The sequence below is a fragment of the Lissotriton helveticus genome, chromosome 5_1 (genome assembly GCF_964261635.1).
Source record: "Lissotriton helveticus chromosome 5_1, aLisHel1.1, whole genome shotgun sequence".
Lineage (NCBI taxonomy): Eukaryota > Metazoa > Chordata > Amphibia > Caudata > Salamandridae > Lissotriton > Lissotriton helveticus.
The window spans coordinates 934071687-934093599 of NC_136065.1; the positions used below are offsets into that span (position 1 = coordinate 934071687).

Sequence of the window (21913 nt, forward strand, 5' to 3'; positions counted from 1 at the left end):
CCGCCTATACCACTTCTGCCCAGAGTGCTGAAGAAGATCAGGCGCGACCGGGCCCAAGTTATCCTTGTGGCTCCGGACTGGGCTCGAAGGTACTGGTATCCCGAGCTACTCAGCATGTCAGTCGGTCCCTCGATCCGCCTGCCCCTTCAGGAGGACCTTCTGTCGCAGCAGCAGGGGACGGTCCTCCACCCGAACCTGTCCAGTCTCCACCTCCATGCTTGGAGATTGAGCGGCGACAGTTGAGGCCATTTGACTTGCCTCCTGAAGTCTGTGATGTGATTCTGGCAGCCAAGCGTCCCTCCACAAAGTCGGTATACGCCTGCCGGTGGAACAGATTTGTGGCATGGTGCACAGCAAAGGCTGTGGATCCCCTTTCTGCCCCTCTCTCCGAGGTTCTCCTCTTCCTTCTCTCTCTTGCCCAGCAGGGCTCTGCTCTGGGCACTATCAAGGGCTATCTTTCTGCCCTTTCCGCCTTCTTAAGGCTACCTGATCAGCCATCTTTATTCAAGTCCCCTATTGTACTGAGATTCTTGAAAGGCATCACGCACATGTATCCACCTGCTCCGTTCGTGATGCCTCAGTGGGACTTGAACCTGGTTCTGACATTCTTGATGTGTGCTCCCTTTGAGCCGCTTCATTCCTGTCCTCTCCGTCTTCTCACTTTAAAGACGGCCTTCCTGGTTGCCATCACCTCTGCCAGGAGAGTGAGTGAGCTCCAGGCTCTTTATGTTAAACCTCCTTTCTTGTCCGTTCATCCTGACAAGGTGGTTCTTAGGACTAGACCTTCTTTCCTGCCCAAAGTGGTTTCTGCTTTTCACATTGGGCAGTCCATCACCTTACCCTCCTTCTTCCCGCCTCCGCATCCTTCAAAAGATGAAGAGCGGCTCCATCGTCTGGACCCAAAACGTGCGCTTTCATTTTATATGGATCGCACACGCCAGTTCCGGGTGGATGACCAACTGTTTGTTGGCTACGTGGGTGAGAAGAAGGGAAGGGCGGTACAGAAACGAACCATCTCTCGGTGGGTCGTCCTGTGCATCAAAGCATGCTACTCTTTGGCTCGGAAGGAGCCTCCTGTTGGGCTGAGGGCCCATTCCACTCGGGCCACGGCGGCTACTACTGCCCTGGGCCGGGGAGTCCCTTTGCAGGACATTTGCCAGGCGGCTACGTGGGCCTCGCTGCACACCTTTGCGAGGCATTACTGCCTGGACAGTCAAGTCCGGAGGGACGGCTTCTTTGGCCGTTCGGTCCTCCAGGATTTTCTGGTGTAGGATTGTATTGGTTCGCAGACCCACCTCCGGGGTTGGTATTGCTGGGGTATCTATTCTAAGGTAAGGAATCTAATACTAACCTGTTTCTTTCAGATGAACAAGTTACTTACCTTCGGTAACGATATATCTGTAAGAAACAGTAGTTAGTATTAGATTCCTTACCGCCCCGCCCATCCTCCCCGTTCTGCGAACTGATACCTAGGGTTAAGGACATCCCTTTCAGGGCCCTAGTTTCACATGGCACCAGTGTTGGTTCTCACATGGCTCTGTGTGTTCTGGCTCGGAAAAGCTGTGTGCAAAGAACTGACGTCAGCGCGCGGAGGCGGCGTCTATATACTCCAGCGACCTCATCACGGCGCACGACGCCGACGACGCGGAGCCGCAGGGGACGCCTGCAGACGACGCCTACCGACGCGCAGGGGTACTGCTACGCAAAAGTTTCCGGATCCAGACTGACGCCTGGGGATATTCTAAGGTAAGGAATCTAATACTAACTACTGTTTCTTACAGATATATCGTTACCGAAGGTAAGTAACTTGTTCTTTAGGGTTAGATATAGGAATACTATATCTAAAGCAAAGGGTGTGTACACCACCTTGCCCCAGCTGTCAAGCAGCCAGTTGTGTCTGTTTTAGTTAGTCAGCCCAGGGGTGGCATAATACATGCTGCAGCCCCTGGGAGACCTCTGGGTACACCTCTGCCCTGGTTACAGGGACACAAGAGAGGGCCCAGTGCCAATTCAGTACCTGGGTACAATTTGGAATAGAGAGAACAGTTAGGCTGTGGGTCTGATTAGCAGGCCCACAGCCAGGGAAAGTCGTAAACCAGTGAAGCAAAAAGCAAAAATCTGGGTGATCATAGGATTGCAGACCCTACTCTCCTACATGCAGCATATTCCACCCGCACCGGGCCGTCTGTCTGAAAACCATTTGTCCATTTTGCGACAGGAGGTTCAAAGAACAAAGGAGCGGTAGAGCGGGACCCAGCGTTGGAAATATGGACTAGATGTCGCTCCTGTTATTTCCTGGTGTTGAAAAAGAGCGGAGGACATTAGCCTATTTAAGATGTTCGCCCTCTCAATTTCTTCCTCAGAAAGGACACATTCAAGCTGCTCACATTGGTTCAAGTTATATTGGCCCTGGATTCAGAAGACTGGATGGTAGCGCTGGTCCTGCTGGAATTCTATTTTGACATTCTCGTCCTGCAGTCCCACAGGCTTTACCTGTAGGTCATGTGAGCCAGGAGCATTTTATGTTCAGTGCTTCCCTTCAGCCTTACCAGAACCCTTTGGGTGGTCACTAATGTTATGGTGGTGGCTGCAGATCATAGTAGGAGGCTGTGGGATACTATTGTTCCACCTACCTCGCGACTGGCTGTTGAAGGCAGGCTCACCAAAGTCAGTCCTTACCTTCAGACAACGGTTAACCTTCTTACATCTTTGGAGTTATTGATCAACGTGCTGGAGTCACACTTGACTTATTCGCAGAGTCTTCTGTTAATCATGCCCTTCTGGATATGCTGCAGTTTCAAGTCTTCCCTTCAGTTCACAGAGTCCAGGACATTCCGGGCTATGATCCCTGTAGGAGAGTGGGGTCTGCAATCCTATGGTCACCCCAGATTTTTGCTTTTTGCTTCACTGGTTTACGACTTTCCCTGGCTGTGGGCCTGCTAAACAGACCAACAGCCTAGCTGTTCTCTCTCTAAATTGACAACCATGTACTTTAGGTGCATTTACCAATTGGTACTGGGCCACCTTATCAGTCCCTGTACAGTATACCTTAGGTATCCAGGGCATAGGTGTACCCAGGGCCTACCAGGGGCTGAAGCATGTATTATGCCACCCCTGGCTGGCCATCTAAATCTGACACAACTGGCTGCATGACAGCTGGGGCAAGGTGGTGTAATCACCCTTTGCTATAGATATAGTATACCTATATCTAACCCTAAAATGGACACATATATTCCTATCAGTCACTCCTATGGAAGGCCTTATCAATCCTGAAGGCAGAGTGCTTGGAATTATGTGAGATGGTGCTCTGGCATGAGCTGAGCTGAGCCCGTTTGCAGCTTGCGGAACCAAGTCCTAATAGCTGTTCCATGATAACGCTATACCATATACTCTTAAGTGCATTATCAACCTCGTGGTTAAATGCTAACTCTGGTATAACATTATCAAAACATGTCGAGTAAGGTGTCATACGATTTGGAATACTACCCCCTCGCCAATTATGGCGACGGGGGTAGCATTCCACCCTTCTAGAGGGACACGACATGTATGTAACTGTGAACCCCGGTTAAAGTTAACTCGAGCCTCAGCATCACAAAATGGATGCTGCCACCACAGACACAAGTCTGACCTCCTGCTGCTGGGAGTCCTTCCAGCGAGGGGGGCTTGGACAAAGCGTTTCCTGCCTTGGGAGGTGCCAGCACCACCCCAGACAGGATTTTGTGTATTGAGGTAGGGAGGCCTGAAAGGAATGAGACATGCCTGGGGCACACAAGGTGTCCTGTGCATACACCGGTTCAAACCAGTTGCTGGGGCATCCCTGCCCCAGCTCTGGCGCGAAACCGGACAAAGGATAGGGGGTGTAGCCACCCCCCTTCCTGGTCCCACCCAGGGGAGGGACCTAGTCAGTAGTGCAGCCCCCTTTAGGAAAATAAAGGTAGGAGCTGGTCCCATTCCAAATTAGATTATCCTGAACTATTCAACAAGAAGAAACTCTGGCCTTCGACGTTCTGCTCCACAGAAGAATGAAGAATCTCCCTTGTGGACAAGGAGTGTCCACCCTGCAACTGCAGGCACCATCAAGCGTCCAGCGGCTTCACTTTGTCGTCTTCCCTCGAGGATCCAGACTTCAGAGCCCGACGAGACCCGGATTCCCAGACCTCTCCGACCTCAACCTACATCAACAGCAAAGCTGAGACCCGTGGGTGCGACGAGACACGTGGGACCGGCCATCTTGAATGAACCTGCACTTTGCTTCCAGCATGACTCCTGAGGTAAACTCGACCAAGTGATTTGGGGATTGAGAAGCCCCAGCCCCGAGCAGCCCCTGCACCGAAGATCAGCCCTCCAGCATCCACGAGATCTGCATGGGGCCCTTCTGCTTGTTTGCTGCTCGACGCGTTGTCTGGTCACTTGCCGGCTGGCTAGTGGCCTCCTAGACTACGAACCTTTGAATCTTTGCTGCTGGTCTGGTTGCTCCAGACTGGCCCTTGCTCCTTTCCAAAAGAGGGGTACCCCGGACTCTCCTAGTCCGCACCAGACGTCTTTTCCCTTTACCGCGTGGGTTGCCTTTGCCAAGGCCTGTTGAGTCCAATCCCGGATCCGACACCGCCGACAGCGAGAGCCTGCGTGGGACAGCTCGTGCCTCCATCCTGGTCGTCGAAGACACCTCCTGGTCCACGTGGCTGCAGAGTCAAGCGTCCACTCTTCACCTGATCGCGACGACAGCACCTGGTTCCTTCCTGGTTCCACACCGGTCACTGGCTAGTGACTTTGAACACTGTCCCCTCTGCTTTCAGGTCCTCTTCTTCACCGATCCACCCTTGGATCGCACCGGACATCTTCCTCCTGGTCGCCTGCAGAATCTTTTCTTTCAGGCTCCATTGACTTCAACGCGAGAACCCGACACACTTTGGCACCTATGCACCCGCAGCCCGTGGGTGAGGTAACGAGAGCATTTCGGTGCTCAAGGGTAGTCTAACTGTCCTAGTGTCCAATTCCACAGTCGTTGTTGTCCTAACTAGTCAGGATTGTCCGTACTTACCTTTTACTTGAACTGTACTGTCCATAGACGTTGTTACGCATCTCGCGTGTGAGTTCACACTCTGCACACGCGTTCCGTCGGCCTCCTATTACTTACCTAGTGTTAGTGTAGCGTGGTCCCAACGATCCTACAGCCTCTGGACAGCTCCATTCCTTCTATCGACTTTCACATTCCACTTACTTAGTATATGGTTTGTCGTGCTCCTAGGGCACCATTGTAATTTTGTGCAACTTGTCGTATTTTTCGTAAGAGATTGTCATGTGTTTAGCCCTCTTACCTCATAAAGAGTTCAGAGGTGTTGCTATTAATAAATAGACTGTTTATTTTCATAACAACCTGTGTGGTGTTCTTTCATCTGGTATTTAAGGGGTTATATTGTGGTAAAACAGCTGTCTTCACATGCCAAAAGAGTTTAGCCTAAGACTGCTTTGTCCATGCTACCATTAGGATAGCTGGTCTATAAGGTTGACTTACAACCAATCACCATAAGGGTTGTTTGGACTGATACAAGGTGATCACTAGAACTAGTGAGCATCATATATCAGGCCAACTTCTCACAATGGTAAATACAACAAAAGTTTCGAAAGGGTCCAAGGGATATGAAGTATAAAGACCCACGCCTGGTTTTATCCCCAGCTCCAACTCAATGTACAACACAAGAAACACAGGGGGTCTACCAGCTAACTATTAAAGCTACACTATCAATACGGAGTCGACTAGATCTCAGAGTGTGTACATCACAAAAATAGTGTATTTATGAAGAAAAAGAATTAAGAGGAATGGACATAACATACATAGAAGACCGATACATTACAGAGTATTCATGGATGGCTAACCAGTCCAAAACCAATAATATAGGGTTTCCATCAAAAGAGACTTAATGATCAGTCATATCATCTGGCCAAACCCTGGTGTGTGAAAGGCTGGTCCCTTGATCATAGGGACCGAACCGCACATTGTTGATGTTTTGGGATTTGGTCCACCAACGTAAATGAAACATCCATAATGACTGATCTTTGATGGTAGAAAAATAGGTGCAACAAAACAAAAAGTGACTTAAAATAGGATGGAATGCCCTCCTTATGACAACTTTATTCTATGGACATGACATACCTCCTAATTAAAAACAGAACAGTGCAAGAAGACAGTAACAAATATCTGCCTATAAATGGGCCAACATGTTTCTGCCTACTGGGTGTTCAATCCCTCGGCATTCATCATGGCCTCTGCTCTTATACTCGTTGCACTCTTAGTAGTGAGATGAAAGAATCACCACCTTCACCATAGAAAAATAAATATTATATGACTGAATTAGAATGGTTCGATACGGTACAACCTGTAATAACCATGAACTGTCACCCTCCGACTCACTTACACTACAGTGAATCCTGCGAAGGAAAGCATGACATAATTAACATTGTATTAGATATATCAATCCCCAAATAACATGTGTCCATCCAAATAAACCAACAATGTGTGTAAAAATTATATATTCAATGCTCACCCTGAATGATGGGTGAAGCTACCTCACCTCACCTGGACTCTGCTCAGGTATAGGAGGCCCCGCACTGGTATAGGGAAGAAAAGAGGGATGTGGCATAATAAAACTAAAAACTCTTAGCCTATCTTTATGCATCAGACTCATTTCTATGTATAGTACCCTATTTCCCAGAATCTCACACTGAAGTAAGTCAATTTCAGACCCATTAAACCAAGCCCCCTACTAACCCAGAAAATTTGGCTCTGACACAAACTGGTATGCATACCAGAAGTGTTCTAATTCAAAAATGGTTTAGATGGTATATACTCATTACAAAAACAACCATATAGTGTGTCCTGGCAGTCGGTGCTCTCATGTTCACTCACCTATCCGGCGGTGCCTCAAGCTTCCATCTGAGGCTTGGGGGAGGCACCGACAAGTGTCTGGACTGAGTATAAGTAGGCTGTAGAGGGTGATGTGTTGTATGATAACCCTCCGCCTAACTAGTATGCTGCTTGCTTGATATTACATACATTGTAAAATATCTTGAACTCACTTAAGCAGGATAGCAAATTCCTTGATGTAATATTGTAAAAAGAACTTGTAATCTTATATATTTCTTAAAGTGTCCGGCGCACTACTTTGCGCTCGAAACAACGCGTGAACACTCGTCTAAAACTACCAAACAGCGTCATCGCAGCCATTTTGGTAGTTTAATCGTAATCGCCTTTGGAAACGTATGCCCGGGTGTTGGTTTGAATAGACCCAAAAGAGTAACAGACCCCCATATGTTTTGAATTTATTGGCTCTCCGGTCCTCAGTACTGTCAGCCAGACGTGAGAAATGAGAAACCAAGACTGAGGCCGATATGCTCCTACGCTCGCAAGATCTCGCGAGGTCTCACGCTAAAGAACTACCGGATGACATCACTCCGGCCCTATTTGTAGTCTTTAGCATCGCGAACCTCATGCTTTGTTTACAAAATCTATGGCTAAAATAAAGAGAATGACTACTCGGCTGACCAACTCTATACAGCCAAATTTCAATGTATGACACAGCTAACACATCCATCCCTTAGGAGAATTAAATGGTGTAGATCATTCAAATAGCCGGTGTTCACTCAGGCTTTCCTATTTGAACAAAGATGGTGGCGGAGTCACTTCAAAAGGCTACATAAGTACAATGCGTGGTATCTCCTGTACTATGCACAATGTTCCTTTCGAACCTCTTAATGTAAATAGCTCGGTGTATGTGGATAAACCCATATTTAATCAGGTAGGGCTAACTGTAACCACTACTGTGTAGGGATGAAAACACTACTGTGCGAGGATGGAGCCATATAGTACGGTCCATCAAGTCTCATCATTTTCATATGCCTGTTCTAGTAGTGCTAACTGGTGATAACCACTGTTATATAAGTATAAACTGTTATAACAGGTTCCAAGGAATCTCGTCATTTAATCCCCTTTTGTCCGACTGAAGCTTATAAATCCATTGCTGTTCCTTTCTGAAAAGGTAACCTGACACATCACTTATATGGCTAGGTATGTGCGGCTTTTCCAACACAGTCCATTGAAAATCCGTTTCATGGTGTGCCTGTTACAAGAAGTGTCTAGTGAGCCTAGTGTGGCTTTTCTTACAGCGGAATGAGCTCTTATGTTCCAGCATTCTTGTCCGCACACGCAGAGTAGTCATTCCTACATACCGTATGGAACAAGGGCATGTCAGCATGTAAATCAAGTTGGTGCTATTACAATTACTGAAGTTGTTCTGCAACCAAGGTCTATTAGTCCCTATGTCAATCTCCCTTGTATGTTTGGTCTGTGGACATACCGAGCACGTGCCACACGGATGATGCCCAACCACAGGAGGGAGGTCCCATAGGGTTTCACCTAGTTTCTTGGGAGTCTCTCTTGGGCGTGTGTGAACCAGTCGATCTCGGCTACTAGTCGCCCTTTTGAATGCAAACAAAGGTTGTGCAATTTTTTCTTTCCCATGGTTCAAAAGGCGCCAGTGTCTTTTCACAATCTTTTGGATAACATTGCTTCTGGTGTTAAAAGTGCTCACAAAAGTGAGTCTTTCCAATGGTGGTTTAGCAATTGGAGCTTCGAGGAGAGCCTCTCTGTTATTATTAAGAGCTCTTTTCCTTGATTTTTTGATGAGCGGCTTGGGATAATGTCTATCCCTCAGTTGTGCAGCCAGGTTATTCGCATGTACCTCAAAGTCCTGTCTGTTGGAACAATTTCTACGAACACGTAGAAATTGTCCGTACGGTAAATTTTGACGCAGGGACTTTGGATGGTAACTCTCATACAGGAGAAGTGAATTTTGCGCCATTGGTTTCCTGTAGAGTTCACTGTGCAGGCCTGCAGGAGTGACATAGATCGACAGGTCCAGAAAAGCAATTCTTTCTCTATTGGCTTCCATGGTGAATTTAAGGAACTGGTTTTTGCTATTTAGCCACTGGTGGAATTCGTTGGCTGAATCCAACGTGCCCCTCCACACCACCAACACGTCATCAATATAACGCTTCCACCACCTGATGGAGGTGTGGAAGGGGTTGGTGGGGGTTAACACGTGTTGTTGTTCGAACTGGTGCACGTATAGGTTCGCCAGGCTCGGCGCAAAAACGCTGCCCATACTTGTTCCAGAAATCTGGAGAAACAACTGGTCTTCATGTTTGAAAAAATTCCTTTTCATGGCCAGAGTTGCTAAAGCCATTATGAAAGGTACAGGTGTAATAGTATCCCCTATACTATCCCTCAGGATGGATGTAACAACTTCTAAAGTCTCATCCTGAGGGATAGAGGCGTACAAAGATTCTACATCAAAAGAGACCAACAGGTCTCTTTCGATGTCAAAGTCTATTTGTGGTAAGACTCGTAACACATCTTTAGTGTCCTGCAAGTATATAGGCATTTGTTGTACGATTGGCCGCAGAAAGTGGTCAACAAAAGTTGACAGCGGCTCCAATGCTGACCCTATGCCTGATATGATGGGCCTACCAGGCGGTGGCCTCTGCGTCTTGTGTACCTTTGGCAGCAGGTAAAAGTACGGTGTTATTGGATGTTTGGAGACCAAGTATGTTGCCTCACTTTGAGTAATCCAACCCTCGGACAGTGCCTCTTCAACCAGATCCTGTATCTGCTTAATGATGTCCTCAGTGGGGTCTGTGGACAGAGGGGAGTACGCTTGTCTATTATTGAGTTGTCTGTAACACTCGTTCTGATAGTCCGTTGTGTTCAAAATAACTATAGAGCCGCCCTTGTCTGCGGGCTTTATGGTTATTGACTGGTCTTCTGACAGTGTTTTCAGTGTGATTTGTTCTGATTTGGTCAAATTGTTGTATGACCTGATTTTTGTATTCCATAGTCCAACAGTGTCATCGGCTACAGCTTGTTCAAACGCCAGAACCTGGGGCGGAACAGTGTGTGAAGGTGGTTGAAATCTGGATTTGATTTTTAGTCCAGTATTAGTAACTGTCATCTGACTTTCCTCGTTATTCTTATCTTTAAAGAGATAATGAAGTCTCAGTTTTCTAAAAAACTGACTACGTTCACATTGAAAAGTGAATGGGTCCCCATGATTCGTCATGACTAAACCCAGACCCTTATTCAATACTTCTTCTTCAAGTGTGGTTAGTGTCTTAGTGGATAAGTTGACTACGAGGGATTGTCCCCGATGGACCTGCTTTCTGGTTCTTGGCCGTCTGACTCCGTGTCCCCGCATGTGGGCCTGTCTGGTCTTCCCATTGTACACCCGTATTTTGTGCCGCTCGCCTTTTTCCTCTGGGTCGGCGGGGCCCAAACCCTAAGAAATGTTGCGAGTTATAGGCATTTGGAAACCCTTGAAAGTCTGGCGGCGGTGGTGGTACTACGGGATAGGGCTGTTGATTAGGTGGAAAACCCCATGGGCTAGGTGGCCACCACTGCTGGTATTGATTGGTATGTTGGTTACCATATGAGTAGGGTCTACTGCCCCTGCCCCTCCCACGTTGTGGGAAACTTGGTGTGCCCATATAGGTGTTTTCCGGGTCACTACTGTCAGACCCTGAGCTTGAATAATTTGAACCAAATCGTCTGCCATTGTTTCTGAACACAGGAGGTGTGTAAGTATCACTTGTGTAAGGATACACGCGTTCATGCTTCCATTTTCCCAGGTCTTTCTTAAATTTGTCCAATTTGGTTTGCAGGATAGTGTCCTGAAACTCACACGAAGACTTGTTCGATTCATCCTGCTGTTTTTTGAACAAGATTGGGGTTATCGTTGTTCTTGTAGCTGCTTCTAAAACCTGGATTTCTACGAGGATAGTGTCAGCTATTCTTTTCGCAGTGCTAATGATCAATATTAGCCAGTCTCTAGTGCATCTCCATGCTATTAACGACCAGTCTTTCAGAAAAATCTTGTCTTGTAGGAATAGTCGGGGAGCATTAGAGACCACTAGCCCAGGTGGGGCACAGCTAGCTCTCAAGTACTCTGCCATGGTTATGCCGTGGACCAAAGTCCGGGCATGTGATTTTTTTAAAACCAGAACTTTGGCCCAATCATCAGCTATACTCGTGGTAACTGTAGAAGGTGTATCCAAAACACTGGGCATACTTTCCAAAATAGACTTGTATGTGGCATCATCATACGCGAGGCCACTGATTTCTGCCATGATTGTTTGTAGAGAATTATGTCAGAGAAAAATCAGGGAAAACAAGACTTAGTCAACACCGAAATCCGTGGTCAACCCACTCACAGTGTTAATTAACAGTCCTATAATATAGTGACTGTCTATAAACCATCAATTAATATGGTAATGTAGCACGGACCCGCAGCCGAACAGCTGCTCAATACTGGTAAATACAACAAAAGTTTCGAAAGGGTCCAAGGGATATGAAGTATAAAGACCCACGCCTGGTTTTATCCCCAGCTCCAACTCAATGTACAACACAAGAAACACAGGGGGTCTACCAGCTAACTATTAAAGCTACACTATCAATACTGAGTCGACTAGATCTCAGAGTGTGTACATCACAAAAATAGTGTATTTATGAAGAAAAAGAATTAAGAGGAATGGACATAACATACATAGAAGACCGATACATTACAGAGTATTCATGGATGGCTAACCAGTCCAAAACCAATAATATAGGGTTTCCATCAAAAGAGACTTAATGATCAGTCATATCATCTGGCCAAACCCTGGTGTGTGAAAGGCTGGTCCCTTGATCATAGGGACCGAACCGCACATTGTTGATGTTTTGGGATTTGGTCCACCAACGTAAATGAAACATCCATAATGACTGATCTTTGATGGTAGAAAAATAGGTGCAACAAAACAAAAAGTGACTTAAAATAGGATGGAATGCCCTCCTTATGACAACTTTATTCTATGGACATGACATACCTCCTAATTAAAAACAGAACAGTGCAAGAAGACAGTAACAAATATCTGCCTATAAATGGGCCAACATGTTTCTGCCTAGTGGGTGTTCAATCCCTCGGCATTCATCAGGGCCTCTGCTCTTATACTCGTTGCACTCTTAGTAGTGAGATGAAAGAATCACCACCTTCACCATAGAAAAATAAATATTATATGACTGAATTAGAATGGTTAGATACAGTACAACCTGTAATAACCATGAACTGTCACCCTCCGACTCACTTACGCTACAGTGAATCCTGCGAAGGAAAGCATGACATAATTAACATTGTATTAGATATATCAATCCCCAAATAACATGTGTCCATCCAAATAAACCAACAATGTGTGTAAAAATTATATATTCAATGCTCACCCTGAATGATGGGTGAAGCTACCTCACCTCACCTGGACTCTGCTCAGGTATAGGAGGCCCCGCACTGGTATAGGGAAGAAAAGAGATCTTGCGAGCGTAGGAGCATATCGGCCTCAGTCTTGGTTTCTCATTTCTCACGTCTGGCTGACAGTACTGAGGACCGGAGAGCCAATAAATTCAACACATATGGGGGTCTGTTACTCTTTTGGGTCTATTGAAACCAACACCCGGGCATACGTTTCCAAAGGCGATTACGATTATTTGGGGATTGATATATCTAATACAATGTTAATTATGTCATGCTTTCCTTCGCAGGATTCACTGTAGCGTAAGTGAGTCGGAGGGTGACAGTTCATGGTTATTACAGGTTGTACCGTATCTAACCATTCTAATTCAGTCATATAATATTTATTTTTCTATGGTGAAGGTGGTGATTCTTTCATCTCACTACTAAGAGTGCAACGAGTATAAGAGCAGAGGCCCTGATGAATGCCGAGGGATTGAACACCCACTAGGCAGAAACATGTTGGCCCATTTATAGGCAGATATTTGTTACTGTCTTCTTGCACTGTTCTGTTTTTAATTAGGAGGTATGTCATGTCCATAGAATAAAGTTGTCATAAGGAGGGCATTCCATCCTATTTTAAGTCACTTTTTGTTTTGTTGCACCTATTTTTCTACCATCAAAGATCAGTCATTATGGATGTTTCATTTACGTTGGTGGACCAAATCCCAAAACATCAACAATGTGCGGTTCGGTCCCTATGATCAAGGGACCAGCCTTTCACACACCAGGGTTTGGCCAGATGATATGACTGATCATTAAGTCTCTTTTGATGGAAACCCTATATTATTGGTTTTGGACTGGTTAGCCATCCATGAATACTCTGTAATGTATCGGTCTTCTATGTATGTTATGTCCATTCCTCTTAATTCTTTTTCTTCATAAATACACTATTTTTGTGATGTACACACTCTGAGATCTAGTCGACTCAGTATTGATAGTGTAGCTTTAATAGTTAGCTGGTAGACCCCCTGTGTTTCTTGTGTTGTACAACTTCTCACAATCCCAATACTTCATCCTCTGTCTCCATGAATGGCTGCGAGTCTTACTGGCCTCTTGGCCTGGTGCATCCATTGCCGACTATGCTAGGTGGGATATGCAGGCTCTACAATGGGATCTGAAGTCTCAGTGGGCTCAGCACCAAGGAAACCAGTTACATACCATCCAGATTTCACAGGAGACTGGACAGGACCTGCAATGCTGGATGCTCGACTAAAATTAGATTGGCGGCAGACCCCTCCCGCTATCCCACCCAGAGCAGACGGTGGTGACTGACACAAAGCTTCTGGGGTGGGGAGGTCAGGCCAAAGGACTCTTGTCACTTCTGGAGACCCGCCTCCATGTCAATCTATGGAGTTGTGGCCATTCACCTTGTGTTAAGGTTCATATTACCATCCATCACCTTGTGCCTGGTTGAGGTGCTCACAGAATTTACCAAGTAGAACTTCAACAAGCAGGGCGGAGTGGGTTCCTTGTTCCTGTGCCAGGAGGCCCTGTGCTTCTGCATACGGCTGAGTTGGTAGGCCATCGCGCTGGTCTTGAACCACCTGGCGGTTCCTTAAAGGTGATGTTGGAAGAAGTCAGCTGGCGATGCATGTCAGATGTACCCAACGGTGGTGCAGGTCATCTTCCAACATTGGAGAGAACCCTAGCTTGATCTCTTAACCATCTCAGAGAATGCCCAATGCATGCTGGAGTTCCTTAAAAGCCTTGCTCTAGAGACTCTTTACGCCTACAGTGGAACTCAGGACTTCTGCATGTGCTCTAGTATCTGCCTCGCTTTCCTCGAGTTCTGAAGAAGGTCAGGAATGACCAATCCTAAGTCATCCAAATGGCTCACAATTAATGCAGGAGAGTGTGGTACCTGGAACTGCTGGGCGTGAGCATGTGTGCTCCAATCTGGCTACCGCTTTTGGACGTTCTTCTGTTGCAGCAGTAGAGCAGGGGGGCGAGCGATATAGACCTCTATGCAGGGAGTTTGAGTGGGTGGAGTTGACTGCCTTTGAGCTCTCTCCCAAAATAGTGGATTCATACAGACCTATTTCAGGCAAAGTTGTCAGAGATTTTGCTTCTTGTGCTGTCTTTAGCCCATCAAGGACTTTCCGTGTGCACTGTTGGTTGGCCCTATCTACCTTTTTGCTTTCAAAAGCAACTCTAAACAAAAGGTTGGCGGTTTAAGGAGCTTAATGAAGGTCCAGTGTCCGTGCTCCCAAGTAATGGATAAACCAAAACAATGGGTTACTGTTCCTAAGAGAAGAAAGTGGATGTCTGTCTACAAAATGGAAAGGGAAGTCAGTGACCTTTACTTGGTGCCTTCACTCAAGGGGTGTCATGCTTCATCATAGGGCGGTGCTCCTCTTTGGGCCGGCGCTGCAATACCCTACGGGCCCCCTGAGGGGTCCCTGTAACAGAGATCTTTTGATTGTACGCCGTATGATGAGTGCAAGGTAGTGCTCGTGAAATAATGGGTGAGTTTAAAAATTCCTTGAGGATATCTGTGCTGTATAAATGTAATGAATAGATTCCTCTGTTATGATTAAAAAACCAAACGGTTGTGGCTGCTGAAGGATTATGATGGCCTTAAGTAGATATAACATACATGTGTAAATAAAGTTTTATGCTGGTTAAGTTGACATGTTTTGTGTTGGGTCCGGATGTTTGTAAGTTGCTTTTCATCGAAGAGGTCTTTCCTAGTCACAAGGTAAGATGACTCCTCCTTTCAGTGATAGTGCAGATGGGCATCGACTCCATTATTAGATTGGATTCGCACAAGAGGGTGAGAATGGAGTAAGTGTAGTACAGAGATGTCCATGCGTATGTTATGTAAATAATGCAAAACTGCAACATCTACAGGTGCCTGGGGAGGTGGGAGGGCACATGTGATTCTACAGCTCTACATGCAAAGAACAGATGCTTACTGGTTAAGGAGCATAATCCGTTTGAGGCATGTGTGCTGTAGATACACATGCTTTGCATGGACTATATATATTGCAGTATTTTCCCAAAGTGGTGGCTAACCAGTAGATGTTGCAACTGTTTTAAAAGGTGTTTTTAGCACTGCTTGGCCTACATTGGCTTGTTGACGTGCTATATCCACACAGTAATGTTTGGTAAAAGTGAGTGGGCCATGTTGCTACTTTACAAATGTCAGCTATAGGGGTGTTACCTAAAAAGACCATAGATGCTCCTATTTTACGATTGGAATGTGCTCTAGGAGGTATAGATAGTTCGTTTCGCTTTAGTGTAGCGGGTTTGAATGCACTTAAAAATCCATCTTGCAGTCCCAGATTTAGAAATGGGATTGCCTTTGTAAGGTGTAGCAAATGCAACGAACAGTTGTTTTGTTTTACGAACAACTTGCAAACATCCGGACCCAACACTAGATGGCAGGAGTATGCAAAACCATGTGTATTTCCAGCTGTACATGCCAACAACAGATGCTTACTGGGTAAGTAGCATAATCCTTTTGGACCTCAAGAGAGCTTTGAGCATTTACAACGATTGTACCAAGGACCATCGGGTGGACTATCACATGCTCCTGAGGTTCTCTAGGGCAAAGAAAATTAACGCAGGGCAGAAAGGACCATAATGAGGCTGATAGTCTGCTGTATTAATATCTGCTATGCACTGGACAAGGAGCAGCTCCTGGAAGGTCTAAGGGCTCATTCAATCCGAGCCAACGCTGCTACCACTGTGTTGACATATATGCTACGTATTTTGCTGTTGAAAGACTCTGGCCATTGGCTCTTGGCCTGATTTATTCTGTAGGTGTGTGTAAGTTTCTTGATTGACTTTTTGGTAATTGCCAGTGTTATTGTGTTGGTTCTTCTCAAAAACATAGATTTTATGAAAAATAGCACATTTTCTGCATCTATGCTTATCAAAACTCTTTTTAAAAAGTGGATATACAAAGGTATGGATGTCTGAGAAAGTGCCTAAAAGTTACATAGTGTTTTTCTGTCATATGAAATGATACATATTTGAATAAAATATTTTAATAAACATTGGCTCTGGGGGAGAAGATAATTTCTACCCTTAACTTTCAGAAACGAGAATTATCAACAACAATGAATGTTAACCACAATAAACCATATTGGCATATTTTTATTTTAAAATGTATATACATTTTTTTTATTATTAAAACAGAATCTCTAGATGAACTTACTGACATACTGGTAAAGCTGTTTGCAGGAGTGGAGAACAAGAATGTACCCTTACCAGAATTTCCTGATCATCCTTTCCAGGAAGAACATCTCCAGGTATATTGTGTTTGATGTAATTTGAAACTCAGCAAATTCTCACACAATGTGGACCAATAACGAGAAAGACTGTCTGGGTATTTAGAATGGTTTCTTATTCTAATGGGGTTATATCCACCTTTGTCCTAATCTTTCATGCTAGATTGTTCATGCTTTAAAGGATTAAACTACGGGTGAGAAGAAATGCACAAAAAGTAGATGTGCACAACAAACTGTTAACTGAACTTTTTCTGTTAATGTGTGGCGCTAAGGTAAAGGTGACATTTAAATGAATACTTCCTCATTATAGATATTTTGTCCAATGTGATGGATAGAGAATTAAAGTTTTATTTTATAGTGTGGGAATGTACAATTACGTATTTTACAAGAAGATGATCGGATATGACGACACAGCATATTTTTGAAAAACAGATTAAAAAAAAAACTGGCAGAGCACTCAGGATTAGGCAATTTAAATGTAATTGTGTGCACTCATTTCAGCCACATTATAATCCCTTTATACTCACACCTTGAGTGAAGATTGAGACCGCTATCAAATAGATGACTTATAATTTGATGTCTTGCTGAAGAGAAGTTAATATTAACTATCTAGCTCCCTGCATGCTTAACTATCTTAAGGACGTATAACGTCTGCTGTCATTGAATGTTGCCTTTGGTTAATTCCTATCATGTGAATGGTTGTGAGATTTATTTATGGAACATATATAATACCCTGGTACTCTTTATGGTGTTCTCGTGCCATGATCACTGTGGCTAACTGAGAAGAATTTCTCCTGAAAGAGCTAAAGTGTGATCAGTTTCCTAAAACCAAAGTGGTTGGGGGTATTTTTCAAATACTGAGGCAAAGCATTCCAAGATTTTATTATCTAATAAGGAAGCATCATTCTCCTCACCAGATCATGTTGCTATTTGGCACAGTCAGCAACTGTGCATTTGTAGAACCGAGATAGCTATATTATCTTTACCACCGGTAAATAATTGTGACAAATGTGGAAGTGGATATGTTTTGCATCTGGCTGCTAATAGAGTGTTACTAACTAGCCAGACATATGAGCTCCACGTGGCAGACCCAGCAGCTGCATTGACCAAGCCAATAGGTCTTGCATATGCATGAGCTATTGGCTTTGCCAATGTGTTTTTAGCCTTGTTGTACCAAAGCGTGGCTGCTGTTCAGCTTGATTAACAGTTAGTGGAGTAGTGTAGGATGTCTGGTGTTGAGTAGTGTAGAGTAGGATGTCATGGAGTAGAGTGGTGTAGAGTTTGAGTGGAGTGGGGTAGAGTGGAGGAGCAGTAAATTGCAGGTGCATATATTCACGGGGCATAAAGTGTAGTTAGGTGTTGTAGCGTGTAGTAAATTGTCATAGAGTGTAGCAGAGTAACATAGTGTGTTGTGGATTGTCGTGGAGTGGAGTACAGTGGCCTAGTGCGAAGTGACATAGAGTGGCGTGTGGGCTCATGTCGTAATGTGAAGTAGAGTGGAGTATGCATGTTGTGTTAGCACACTGCCATTACAGAAAACACTTGTTCAATTGAAATGACCATTGCATTTGCAAATTCAAATACAGTTTTACTGATAAAACTATACAGCACACCAACAGAAGTTTGTGGAAATGGCATCATCTAGTGTACTGATTTCATTTGATCATATTAAAATACTTGTTTCGGCCACGCTTTCGAATTACAAAAAGATGTGCTTTATTTGTGATTTCCTAATTCTGATATTTGCCGAAATATTTGCAGTTTATTTACAAACTTTTACATTTTGCTGGGTGCAAACATCTTTTGTTTCCCAGTACCCGGCAAGATTGTTACATAAATCCTCTCACTTTGAAGTCCGAGAAAGAAAAGTATTCGCCAAGCTCCCTCGGAAGGTGGAGCCTGATATTTGACCACTGTCTTTGAAAGCACAGCGAATCTGTGAGGATAATAACAAAATGTTAAGGCCTGTTTACAGAAAGTAAGGACTTGTGGAAGAATACGAGATGTGATGGTGAACAAGCTTTGCTCTATGGGAGAGACAGCCTAAAAAAAATAAAGGGAGCAAATAAAAACCAGACAATGTGAGGTACAAACCACAATGTTAATGGTGGGCAATGGGTAAAATCCATTCCTGTGGAAGCTTTCAGAATGCCCACAAGAAGTCTTTTCGCAATCAACTAGCTGCACTGTCTGATATCCTTCGACCTAAAAAGTCAAAAGGGCCAGGGGGTTGATCACAATGCTCTACAGGGTCTCGCAGAGAGAGAATGTGCTAATAGACTCACCATCGCTAATAAAATGGAATGCTGTGCTTGCCCTGCCGTTGACTGTGGAGAGTTGGGAGTCCTGTTGCAGTCTGACTGGCTGATTGACAGCAAACTGTAATCTCCGTGTTATACACTTCAAGTTTTTACACCAATTGTACTACACCCCTACCCAACTCAAGAAATGTGGGTTATGAGAAGAGGCAAGCTGTATAATATGTGGGCAGGTAGAGGCAGATTTCTTGCACCTGGCATTGGCTTGTCCCACAATTAATGTATTTTGATGCAGGTTCGTACGCATGTTATCGGGCATTACCACAGAACAAGTCCCATGTACTCCTGTGGTATGCCTGCTAGGCTCTCTGAAGCGGTTAAAGCCATGCAATAGGAGACAAGTTGCAATCTCCACTTTATTTGCTAAACGAGCAGTTGCAATGAATTGGGGTGCTAGGTCTGCCCCAACGTTCCGGCAATGGGTCCGTGCCTTGGTGGATTGCACAGAGCAAATGAGTATTTGTGCGGAAGAGTTCCCATAGCCTCAAGACCAAAAGATTTTTCGGCTCCGCTGTCTTAGTTTCAGCTACAAATTCCTGACCTACAGGCGACATGATAATGCACACATTTAGACATGCACAAACTTCTGGGCTGGCTCATCCTATCGGCATAGCAGTGGCTGAAATGTAAACTGTGTATTTATATGCAACACTGTACTTGTTGACTTTGTGAAGATGGGAGGGGTGGTGGGATTGTTGATTTGAAACATGTAAAAATTGTTTGCACTTTTCACGGACCAATGTACAATGGCAGGGAGGTTCTCTGCACTGCTGAATATAATGTGTGCAATCTATTAAAATACAATTAAAAAAAAATGACACAGATAGAATGAATTGCATTTGTCCAGTAGAGATCAAATGAGGGATTTGTCTATGGCTTAGCAGCATTCTTCTCGAGTTTAGGTAGTATTTTGATAGGGACTCTTAGATAAAAATAAATAAATGGAAGATAATTTACTAATTTGTGGAATCAGACATTTATGATATAGAAAACCCAGATTATGAAAAGACTCCATAGTAAAAAATGAAGAGCTGACTTCAATGAGCCACCAATTACTCGACCATACTGGTGAACATTGGGGCAAAACGAATACCTCTGTCTTATCTAAATTAAGTCGGAGTGAGTTGGTGTTCATCTGGATAAAAACGTTCTGGGAATGTTCCGAGTCACAAACCAGACAAAAAATAATCTGAGTATTGTGAACATATGCGTTTAACAGCATGGCTTAGGCTTGTTACAGAGATGCAAAAGGAACTAAATAGAGTTTTAAAGAAGGAACCTGCGAAACATCCCACAACTGTTGTCGTCAAGAAGTTTAGAAAGGAGGTAAGAAAATACCTAGTGCTGTTCTTTCAGAAGCTGAATAATTCATACCTGCCTCATGAAGACGTTCTAGCAAAAGTTAATGAGACATGGTATCAAAAGGTGCAGACAAATCCAGTAGGATTAATGCTACTTCCCCTACCTCCTTACATAGACCCTAGTTGGTCTAACACTTAAAAGCGTTTAGTCTTAGTACTATAGACTGGTTGATCCTGCTTGTGAAGGATCAAGATTAGTATTAAGCAGTACCTGCACCAAACGTTGTTTGTTGACTGCTTTCTCTGCCACTGTCTCAACAAAGTGCTACAGGGCTATGTGGCAATAGTTAAGCAGTGCTGCCAGGGCAGCCAATGGTTTCTTCACAAGAAGGACCTCCAGAGCAAATTTCCAAAAGCTAGGAACTGCAGCCACCTTAAAGGTGTTGCAGCACCTAAGCAATATGATTAAAAGCTAAAAGGTAAATGCGAGCAGGACAAGGCTGAGCAGAATCTTTAACTTTTGCTATTATCTTGTTACATGCTGTGTTCATTATATGGCACTCTCTTTATTATCAACTATTTGTCTAAGAAAATAGGCCCCCACTCGCATCTACATACTAACCGTAACTCCACTCATACGGTATTGATCTTTAAAACTATTAATAAAACATGATGAATAAACCCCAAAAGGTCTCTTTGCACCTTGGATAAAGAAAACCTGCACCAGTTACATACCTAGGTTCTTTCCGTGGGGATTTTATTTTGAGTAAAGCATATTTTTAAGGCCTTTATGACACTGGAAGTGGTTTGAAATAGTATTAATTTAGGAGGTTGGAAGTTCAATAGTTTACTTCCTAAACTCTAATAGACATACCGCTAAGGGTACAATATCAGACTTTAAAGTGCTTCACAAGAGATTAGGAAGAAGGCAGAGTATTTTACAGATTATTTCTTTAAGAAAACATAGGCCTTGATAATTAAATAAAAAAATGAGACAATTATGGCACAGAAAACAAGGTTTTGAAAGAAGTTCAGTTAATGAATAAGTGGTTCTTCTAGTTTAATTCTGAATTTAAGTATTTTGAGCTCAAAGGGGAGCTGGGCTTCAGTGTGCTGGAAGTTTGACAGGGTTTTCAAAGCAAGGCACCATTTCTAAAATCGAGCCTTCAGTGATCAAAGGCATTGACAACTCTGACTGAGTGATAGAAAAGGAAACACTCCCTTTAATATTGTCATATGGTTACATTATCAGAACACACACCGATTTCTCACTAGACGAGAGAGTAAAAGTTATAGTGAAACAGGAAAGGATCACAGTCGCTCGTCTCAATTTACATGATTAAGCGGAAGAAAACTGATACTAATTCACAATCGAAATGCTTTCAAAGCTTCTATGAGCAAAGAAGTTCTAGAATCTACCTTGTACAAGTGATTGAATGCAACTTTTTTTTTATAGTTTACGTAAATGAAAATGGGCCAAGACTTTTTGAACTGCTGTGGTTTTTTAAATTTACTTTTATGCCAAGAAGCACACTATGGAAAAAATACATTCAACAAATAACTGTAATAAGGACTTGCCAATTTTTCATAACATTGACAAGATCGCTCCTGTGCCTTCCATCCCTACTTGCCTCCATTTGAACGAAATGAAAACACACCCTCAGTTCGCTTACCCAGTGTTGTCATTT

The 21913-nt window shown here is 44.1% G+C and overlaps 1 protein-coding gene across 2 annotated transcripts in view; it reads left to right on the top strand.

The window, feature by feature from the left end:
• Positions 1 to 21913, top strand: part of IDE (insulin degrading enzyme) — a 1242012-nt gene that overhangs the window by 335346 nt on the left and 884753 nt on the right. For both annotated transcript variants that reach the window (XM_078643408.1, XM_078643410.1), the window contains exon 6: positions 16515 to 16627. In XM_078643408.1, the coding sequence (XP_078499534.1) occupies positions 16515 to 16627 (113 nt within the window). The remainder of the gene's footprint in view (positions 1 to 16514; positions 16628 to 21913) is intronic.